The sequence below is a fragment of the Epinephelus fuscoguttatus genome, linkage group LG4, assembly GCF_011397635.1.
Source record: "Epinephelus fuscoguttatus linkage group LG4, E.fuscoguttatus.final_Chr_v1".
Taxonomy (NCBI): domain Eukaryota; kingdom Metazoa; phylum Chordata; class Actinopteri; order Perciformes; family Serranidae; genus Epinephelus; species Epinephelus fuscoguttatus.
In genome coordinates this window covers 29,161,837-29,171,634 of record NC_064755.1, presented here as the reverse complement: position 1 = coordinate 29,171,634, position 9,798 = coordinate 29,161,837, and the positions used below count along the sequence as shown (strand labels likewise).

General features: G+C 39.6%; 2 protein-coding genes across 2 annotated transcripts; both read right to left on the bottom strand.

The window, feature by feature from the left end:
- Positions 1–2,115: 2,115 nt before the first annotated feature.
- On the bottom strand, positions 2,116–6,370 carry LOC125887767 (cytochrome c oxidase subunit 5A, mitochondrial). Its single transcript, XM_049574827.1, has 5 exons — positions 6,210–6,370; positions 5,219–5,335; positions 2,591–2,712; positions 2,358–2,475; positions 2,116–2,264 (listed from the first exon to the last, which is right to left on the bottom strand). Exons 1-4 carry the CDS (start codon positions 6,280–6,282, stop codon positions 2,362–2,364), a joined length of 426 nt encoding a protein of 141 aa, XP_049430784.1. The 5' UTR covers positions 6,283–6,370; the 3' UTR covers positions 2,116–2,264; positions 2,358–2,361.
- Positions 6,371–7,617: 1,247 nt separating this feature from the next.
- rpp25a (ribonuclease P and MRP subunit p25, a) lies at positions 7,618–8,301 on the bottom strand. The gene has a single exon (XM_049574922.1). It carries the CDS (start codon positions 8,299–8,301, stop codon positions 7,618–7,620), a length of 684 nt encoding a protein of 227 aa, XP_049430879.1.
- Between the last annotated feature and the right edge of the window lie 1,497 nt (positions 8,302–9,798).

The window sequence follows — 9,798 nt, the reverse complement described above, 5'->3', positions numbered from 1 at the left end:
GCATTTATAATTTCTCCTCGCTATTTGGGATCAGTAGGGTCTTATAAGTATGGAAAAACTGAGCATTGTCTCGAAACAGAAAGTCGTTTTTGAACCAAACTATGTCCTCACACAGGGACATTGGGTTTATTTGTAATTGCCACAAGTGTGTAATAAAATATAAAACTGTCAATTCCAATGCCTGAACATTGCTGTACAAAAACAAACTAACAAACAATGCAACATTGTTTTGCAACTCTATGGGTTAGAGGTCACTGCTCAAATCTAAAACTGTTTATTTCAATGCCTGAACACAGCTGTGCAAAAACTAAACTGTCATTTGTTCATTTGTAACTCTGTATGATTTTTCCTTGCTCCATAGCCCAAGCTAGGAATGTCTCCAAGCTCTGTCTGTAGGAGCAGTCTGTAACACCTAACTGACCTGTGTGAAATGCTGCAATAATAAAGTCCCAATGTCCACTACCAAGTACTTAATTGGTCAGTATGCAATATGCAATATCAAACTACAAACATTAAACATAAACACATCTCAACCATAAAATGTGATCCGGTTTTGTAGCTTCTCCACTTTTGTGTCAGGATCAGCTGCAGACTGACTTGGCAGAGATGGCTGCCATCTTGTTCTTTCATGGAGTAACATATTGTGCTCTCACTACCACCAGAACAAAAATTCGTAGTGACATTAATGAAAAGATGTGTTGCAGATAGTTCAACTTCATTCTAGTTGGTTTCTTGGAGCTCAAACAAGAGAAATACTTGAGGTCTCTTTTAACATTTGCTTGACCACAGGCCGAAGGCAGATGCTGATGATCTGATCTTACTGAAAACAGAATATGAGCAAAATGAGGGATTCAGTTCATTCTTTCATTAATCTCAAAATGTCTTCCTTTGAGATTGTTGAGCAGACTCTTTACTTTAATTAAGAACATAACTTGTTCACACACTCTAGGACAGTGGTTCCCAACTGGTGGGGTCAAGTTTGCAAAGCACACACTTAATGTTTAAGTACAGTGAATTTCCAGCACAGAGCTTTTATTTTACAGTGCTGTTTTAGAGTGAATAAATAAACAGCTACTTCACAGAGACAGCAAACTAGCTCAATGACATGGCCAAACACAAGTATAACACTGGATATATTAAACTTCGTGGACCTTGAACTAATGACTAACGAGAAATCTGGACCCCGTGGCTGGACCAGTTGGGCACCACTGCTCTAGCAGTCAATGACTGTATTATTTTGGACATTTCTACCTGTATCTTGGAGGTCTTGTAAGCCAGTGCATTCAAAATGTGACAAAAACTAGATACACACATCTGCTATTTAATGGTAAAGCAGTTATATCTGTAACACAAACAAAAAATGTATGGTGTAGAGTTAAACACAAGGAGTGAGATGTTATGATTCCCCCGATAGTCTGGTTAGTTGTAACATAGCCTGGGGTGAAATGTGAGATTATGAAATGAGGTATTGACAAAACTCAGTTCACTTTATATCAAATATCTTACTGTTAAGTACATCTTTTGTTTTAAAGAGAATACAACTGAATAGGTGTGCACATTTCAAAATGGTACAACTACAATTAAGTTTGACACAGCCCGACTAAACACTTCTACTAATACACCTAGGAGGTACATTTTGCTAATCCCAATAAAAGGTAGTGTCCATGGTGTTAATAAGCATAACTAAAATTAAAATAATCTATTATCCATCTAACATAACAAACCCACTGTCTTTTAAATTCTCAACAGACCATGGACTAATACTGTATACACTGTCCCAATCTTTGTATAAAAACCCATTATGGTCAATATTCCAGTCATGTGTTGATAATAACATTATTACACCATTTGCCATTTGAACAAGTTTATTTTACAAGCATACAAGTTTCCCTGAAATGAAAAACAGATGAAATATAGATTGATACAGTAGAATGATTTTTACATTCATGTGAAAACGCTGCTCCCTGGTGGCAAAATGTGACTCTCACAAGAAAATCCAGACACACCAAGTCAACATGAACCATGAAGTGGCGCTCTGCTCTCTATTTATGCAACTGGTATTGAATTGAGTCAGCACTCAAACTATTTCAAAAATCCCAAAAGTACTTGCGACACTCAAAGACACATTTTCCTTTATTAGGTTCATCAATATTTTACAAGCAAAAGAACTTAATAAAGGCCAAATTAAATATCACACGTATTATATGAGGCAAACAGTAAAGTACATGAGTTCTGTGTACTGAGGATATCCACCGTCATTGGATCTGAAACAGAGCAAACGAAACTTGTGTTAGATTGACATCTTATGACACACATGGTGAAAACAACACAACTGACACGAGAATTTTAACACCTACTTGTCTACACTTTGTCAATGCCGAGCTCTTCAGGTGTAGAGATGCCGAGCTCATCTAATGTTGGCCGCAGCTCTTGGATCAGATACGGGTAGATCTCTTTATGAGGGCCGGATTTGTCCTGAGGAAATACCAAACGGTAACACCAATTAATCATTAACTTGCAGCTACCAACGGCAAAGATGCCAGTTGGGAACATTCCCCAAATTATTACCCAGCTCTCTCCCACCTCTCACCTTTACAGCTTCCAAAATTCGGATAGCACTGGCCAAGTCGTTTAACCTCCGACAGGCTCTCAGTGCTGCCTCGAGAATCTTTGGCTCAGGTACCAGATCATAACCGATCAACGTGTTCATCCCTGAAAGAAGGAAGCACATCTTTTAAATTAGAGAAGAGACAAAAACAGTTACTGTACAGTTACTGTAAGTCACAGTTATTTAATCTTGTCTGTTGCTTACAAGGAAAAGGCTAGCAATATTCTATATTCCTCTATTTTAATAAATCCCATGAAAAGACCAAAACTATTAATAAACTGATCCCACTTAAAATCATTTTCCGTGTGGTCTGATCACTTGTATCTCCATAAATTAGCCACACAGTTACTGGGTGACATGCTCCTTTATCACGATTAACATGGTTACTGTAGTTTATTTTGAGTTGATCCCACACACACACACCATGCCAGAGCCAAAAATACTCAACGGTGCACATGTGTAAAGCATATTAATCCATAGATGGTAACAGTCCCCAATAAATGCACTATGCACTTGAGTAATGTTTGCAAAAAGCTACAGTGTCCAGCTGTCTGAGGAAGTTGCCGAGCTTATTCTAACAATGAAACTGCATATTTGTGACTTGCTTTTAAGAGGTTTACATCTTCAGTAGGAGCCGATGTACTTAGGGCTGTGAGCCAAATACAAGGTATGAGAGTCAGGAAGTACTGAGAAACAAAAATATGGCTGGTTTTGGTCTTTCCATGAGATTTGTTAACAATACAAAATATGAAAAAGCAACTACCATATCCTTAAATGTTTTTCTAATATACAAGTTGAGTAAACACATTTTAAGTTTAAATTATAAACCAACCATAAGTACAACACTACTTTCTTGCTTCCTGTATATATTTGAATGTAACGTTCAGCCACTGAGAAGGAGCCATTTCCGTCAGTTTCTGGTCTTATCACTTCTCACCTGATAATGAGTCTTTCCCTAGTCCACGTTCTTTCCTGCCACTCAAAAAATTTCTTCCGCTGTGCTTTTTTTCTCTTCAGACCAAATATAGCCCTGCATTAAAAGAACGTGCAATGCTTCAGGTACCACGTACGTGATGAAATATGATCCAGGAAGTCACGGGTTAGTGAGAGATTAATGTGTCTGAGGGCTTATCAGACACTGAAACACAGCACAGCTGCTTATAATTATCTGTGACAGGATTTTAATAGTATGGAAAACCGTCAGTGTCATTCATTTTATCGAATTACATTTTTCACACAGAAAATGAATGGTACAAACCCATCAACTGAGAGAGTTATAAACTATGGCCTTCTGGTAGCATGTCTGTAACATCAAGCACTAAAAACTGTTGGGTTCCTAAAGCTGGCATTGAACGCTCACTCAAACTGGCACTGTTTTTTTAATTCTTTTATCAGAGTTTCAGATTTGGTTTCCCATTTGTAGAATATTTAAGCAAAGTTCTTGTGTGACTACTTTCTTAATATTTAACATTAACACTTTTACACTGCCTGTTCAACACAGGATTGTCACGTCATCATCCTGTCATGCCGTTCTTTATAAAAGGTACAATTACACGATGGGGGAAAGAGTTGCCTCATCTTTAAGGCAGCTGCAAAGGTAGTAACACCACAGAATTTACATCTGTGTAAAACGTACAGCCAGCAGGACTGGATGGGTGTGACAATTTGATGACATGTTATGTGTGCAACCAACTGCCTGGAGCTATAAAAGCAGCAATCAACAGTTAGCAGCTAATTCAAAGAAGAAGAACAGCAGTGGAAAATGTCTATACACTGGGGAGACAGTGAGGTCCAGGAGCGCCACACAGGGATGGTAAATGATTGTTACTGCCAAGTTATGCCATTGGTCTGTTGAGAAAGTGCTGCAGACACGTAGGTTATATATATCACACTACAGGTTTACGCTGTCATATTAAACGTCACACCTGACACGCCTCTTTTGCTTTTGGAACATGCTATCAAAAATTACACACTGGAGCAGCACAATGCCACGGTTGTTTGGTTCAGTGTAAAAAAAAAAAAAAAAAAAAGCAAAGGCAGCATAATGAATGGACTTCATAGTGGTGCTATAGTGTGATCTCTGTGTAAAAAGGGCTGTTTGCCAAGTTTGGATTCTTTTGTAAATGAGGAAGCTGGTTTTGTAGAAAGACGTGTCCTAAAAACAGGGTGCCGAAAGTGTATTGCTCAGGTATCTGTTCTGAAACTGAAGTAAACTCAGACACTTTAGTCATCCAATTACAGTGGAGTGTGCTGTGAATGTTGGTTTTTGGTAATAAAAAAGACTTAAAAATAAGTCAGACCATTTCATCACAGTAATGCACTAACATTAATGCTGTAGATCTAATAGTCAAAGCACATATCCTCACAGATTTGCAACAAATCTTCAATCAGTCCAGATCTTTACAAGTTGACACCAACTATTGACTCATGGTAAATATTGTATTGTCGCTTAACATTAGCTTTGACTAACTAAACTGAAAAACACCTTCCTCATACCTCCTACAGTAACTTTTGGACACTACATATTTAGTCTCAGTTCTGAGTTTCACAATGCCATTAATGTTAGTGATTCAGTTTCACTGTCAGTGTCAACGTCATCCATACACGTACCTTTCCTCAGCTCCCATGCGTCAATGTCTGGCTTGTTAAAGTAGGTGACCCAGCGGGCGTCAAACTCCTCGTCTGTCTCTTGCTTTCCATGTGAGTAACACCTTGAGGCCAAAACAGCTGCACAATGAAAACAATTCTTTAGTTTATCAACATATCATCAGTAAAATAAAGCACATTCAGTGACACCTAGTGAAGAGGAAGTACAGTCAAGGGTGTCTACACTAAGTAAAGTGAGTTGAGGACGAATGCTGTCTGTCTAGTAATGCAATGCAGCTGGATCACTGCCAATATCCTGACATGACCTATATTGCACCCACTAGCCTGAGCACACTGTGGCAAATTAACAGATCATTTCTATTTGTACAGATTTTTATTGAGGTATCTGAGAAGATGTGCACTTAGTAAACGTTTATTTTAATAGTCTTATCTGCATCCACCTGATTTGATCTCACTTATAGATAAACATAATGTAGCATGGTTTTTGACAAGATATCACACTGTCAGAATAACGTGTGTTCCCCGATTGTTATAGCTTGTACCAAATTAATACCATATGTCAAGAACACAATAAACTAGTTAGCTAAATACAGTTAAAGTCAACTAACCTAGTTAGCACGTTAGCAACTAGCATCAGCAGCAAAGCTACAGGCCCCAGATTGAGCCTTCGCACTGGGTCATGGCAAGGACACAGACACCACCGGGCTGTACACCGGGACATTTTTAGAGCAGCACACACTCAGGTGATATGGTTAATGGCAGCAACACGCTTAAGTCTACACAATTTGACTGACCACTGACACATTAAACGGCGCGGCGTGTATTTAAAACAGACCTATAACAGACACGCCGGCTAAGCTAATACCTGCTAACTAGCTAGCTAGCTCAATGCGGTCAGCCACACATGATTTCCGTTAGAACTTCGCCCTGACAGTTTCACGAGCGACCAAATTTCACAATAACACCCAGAGGTGATAGCTGAATGAAGAAATACCTTGGCACCCAGGTTGCCTGCGGGTTAAACTCCGGACACCGGAGACCGACAGTCGGACGGCGGCTCTGAACATGATGCGGACAGCCAGAGAGACGAACCGGTGAGCTTAGGCAGGAGGAAGCTACCGCTAAACTTGCTCAGTCCGTCACGTATGCTACTCCGCACTGCGCATGTGCAAACTGCAGGTATTTGTATTTAGTCTGTATGGTTGACCTACTGGCTCTGCTCTGACCTAGAAATATTACGATAAAGAGTCGAGCTTTTTTATGATTTTTTGTCTTGATTTTAAGGAAAATTGCTCTCAGTAGAAACTGGAATAAAAAGTGTATATATACATTATTATTCTCACAGAAAAAAACAGTAATCATGGGATATATTTTAGAAGAATGCTGTCAAAGATCTATAAGATGCCAGCATCCTGTGAGACCTACTTAATAACATTATAAAATTACTTTGAATTGCCCTTTGTATTAAACTGCTGTACTTCCCTCACATGTGACTCCAAAGAAACCACACACACCAGTCCCTAAAGCAGTAACATATTTTTTTGATAAGGGTTGTAGATAGGCTATATTGTGAGAATGAGAGGATGCTAATGAAATAGTCCCAATGCTTATGGTCTTAGATGCTATTATATTTTGCTGTAACACAGAAAAATAGGGTCTGCGTGACATGTTTTAGAGATTGTAACCCACAAAGGTTAACTAACTGACCTGGATCAAAATTATCTGACTGCTGAAAGTATACAGGTGGTCATGTGCATATAAACTCTCCAGCACAGCCCCAAACATCAAAGTTGAAATGCATAGTTTATTTATTCCAGTGATGCTACATCTGTACAAAGGGACATCATCATTATGAAAATAAATCCTTAACAAAAAAAACCATATGATTCATGACAATGTACATAATTTCAATCCAAAAGTAGAAAACAGAATAAAAACACTTGATGCAAACCTTGACTTTTATATTCACAATGACTGTTGCCAACTTTGTGTGCTTTTGCAGTACTTTGTTGACCTTTTGCATCAGAATAAGCTTTGATATACTGTATATATTTTATGTAACTAGTATAATGTGACCATATTGCTGCTAATCATAATTCAAACACATACATTACTTCTTATAACAAAGTTTTGAAAAAGACATTTAGATTTCATCATGCATATTTATTGCTACAGCACAGGCAGATTATGAATTAAGAGAATGTCTTTTGTCTGTCGGAGGCAGAGGCAGTTGTTTACTTTAGTGGTGGAATACCTTACGTAAACATTAAAATATAAAAGTTAAAATTCAGAGGTATTTCATACTTTAAGTAAACTTGATACTGCTTAAAAGACATGCCAAAATAACCTTCAGATCCGCCTAAAATGTTCATTTTCTGATTTTTTTGACATATGTCAGACTTTCATGGAGACGCCCATGGAGAACACACACTCCAGTCATCCAGACAGACTCTCTTGGCTGTGTGCTGTGAGGAGGGACTGTGAGCTGGCCTGAGCAGAGCTGTGCGTCTCTCTGCATCCTCTGTGGGAACACTCAGGGTTTCAGGGGGTTGGTATCCAGGCTCCTGTGGATCCAGAGGGTCTTTAGAGAGCAGGATACAGATGGCAGGGACTGTCCTCTGCACGGTTACACCTGGTTCTCCTTGTTGTGAACTCTCCCAGACCTCATTCACTGTTTTGTAGTAGAGCTTGGACACCTGGTGGAGCTCCCCCACTTTACGTTTCAGAATCTCCACACAGGTGATGGTCTTTGTGACTCCTCTACCTGAGCCAGTGAAGACCACTTGTCTCAGTGATGTCTCATTGCTGTCTTTCCCATCCCCTTGCATGCGAGCTGTTGCAAACCGTAGCAAATTGCGGATCTTGCTCCCTTCTTTCACTCGCATGTGCAGGATGTCTGGTGCTAGGCCAGGGATCGGATAGGGGCTGCTGTCCTCTGTGCGACTGACTCTCCTGAAGTTGCTCTGGGCAAGTTTTGGAGACAAAGATGAAGATGGGACATCAGGGTTGAACAAAGCAGACTGCGGTTCCAATACAGGGCTGCTTTCAGCATTTGAACCCTTCGTCTGACCCCTGGGTTCACCCATTGTTTAGACAGCAGTGGAGTAAAGGTGCAGGATGCTGTTTCTGAGCCTGCAGCCTCAGATTATTTGCATACCTCCCTTGAGATTGGAAACAAATTTCTTGGTCATTTAGGGTCAGAAAGTAAAAAGTGATCAGTCTTGTAGTCCAAACTTGTGACTTATCCCGATCCTCCTCCTGTCCTCTGCTCATACTGCATTTCCATTTTGTCTTCTGAGCACTGAGATGACAGCTAGCAGTGTGAAGAGGGTGTTTCTTCCTCTAATCCCATTGACGTGAAGGAAAAGATGTCCTTGCTCTATTCAGCACTGAGGACAGCTGATGCCAACAAACACATATGAGGCTCAGAGAGAGACATGTAGAGTGGGACATAGTGCTCTTAAAGGCACATGCAACATTTAATAGCGTCTGTCACATTCTAGTTTGTGGTTTTGGAGGGAAGCTTTTGTTAAACCCTACAGGGCTCAGAGATTTTTATTTGTCCATGTGGATGCTTGAATTATATGGATGAATTAGCATGAGTTAATGAGACTTAACAAGGCGTGCAGTTGAAACGACCCTTTGTTTTAACTGAATTGGTTCAAATTGTGGACATTCTTAATGTGCCTTTTTGCAGATATTGCACCAAAGTACAGCCTCACTGGGGTAAAGATATTTAGACATAATATGACAGTTATGGCAACATATCATGGTTTTCAAGACAACTTTCTCTCTGCGCTATCATCAGAGAGCCATATGGTCCTTGAGAAATGTCTTCCTTTGGGCTATTACAGCAACTTCACAGTTCTCCTCCCTTCAGTCCATCGCCTGCTGGGCTGACCCAGAAAATGCTTGCTACCTTGTTTGTGCCTCTTTTGAGTCAATGACATTTACGAGGACAATCATACCTTGGAGCTGCTGCTGCTTTTTATTTATTTATTTATTTATTTATTTTTGCTAGACTTGCATAAAACCAGAACTTGTAAGGAAGGATCCAGATGCAAACAGAGGTGTTTTCCTGGAGGCTTTCTTTAGATAAGCAGAGTCATGGGAGGAGGTCAGGAGGCAGCTGTGGGGCTCATATGGAACCAGTATACTGTTAAAATGGTGCATTTCTGCCTCACAGGATGGCGTGCACCCTGTAATATTCACTGACTTGAACAATCAGCACAACAATGTGGTTTTCTGAGGTGTTAATGTAGCTCAGAGCAAATACAATTGGTTCTCAGGAGAATACTGGCCAACAATATCAGCTAAATGCACGTTAACTGTCCATCAGTGAGTATATTCCAACATGAGAATATAAGTAAAATATCTGGATAACAGCTGTGGTTCAAAGGAGTCACAATATGTGCCACCAAAACTCTCAATTTCCTCTTTATGTTAGCTCTTTTTCAAGTGTGCTCACAATTAATTCAAACATCTGTAACAGTCTGAACTTACAGACATTTAGAATTATAGCTGTCATAACATAACAATTATAGGGTTGTACTGACTTTGTGTGAGCGATGAAAAAGCTCTCA

What these genes read in the sequence shown, in the direction of transcription:
- LOC125887767 (XM_049574827.1), bottom strand. Translation starts at nt 6,282, where the DNA reads ATGTTCAGAGCCGCCGTCCGACTGTCGGTCTCCGGTGTCCGGAGTTTA. An exon ending in CAGGCAACCTGGGTGCCAAG is followed by an intron (nt 5,336 to 6,209) that starts GTATTTCTTCAT and finishes TTCATTGTGCAG; the next exon opens with CTGTTTTGGCCTCAAGGTGT. An exon ending in CGCATGGGAGCTGAGGAAAG is followed by an intron (nt 2,713 to 5,218) that starts GTACGTGTATGG and finishes TCCTTCTTTCAG; the next exon opens with GGATGAACACGTTGATCGGT.
- rpp25a (XM_049574922.1), bottom strand. Translation starts at nt 8,301, where the DNA reads ATGGGTGAACCCAGGGGTCAGACGAAGGGTTCAAATGCTGAAAGCAGC.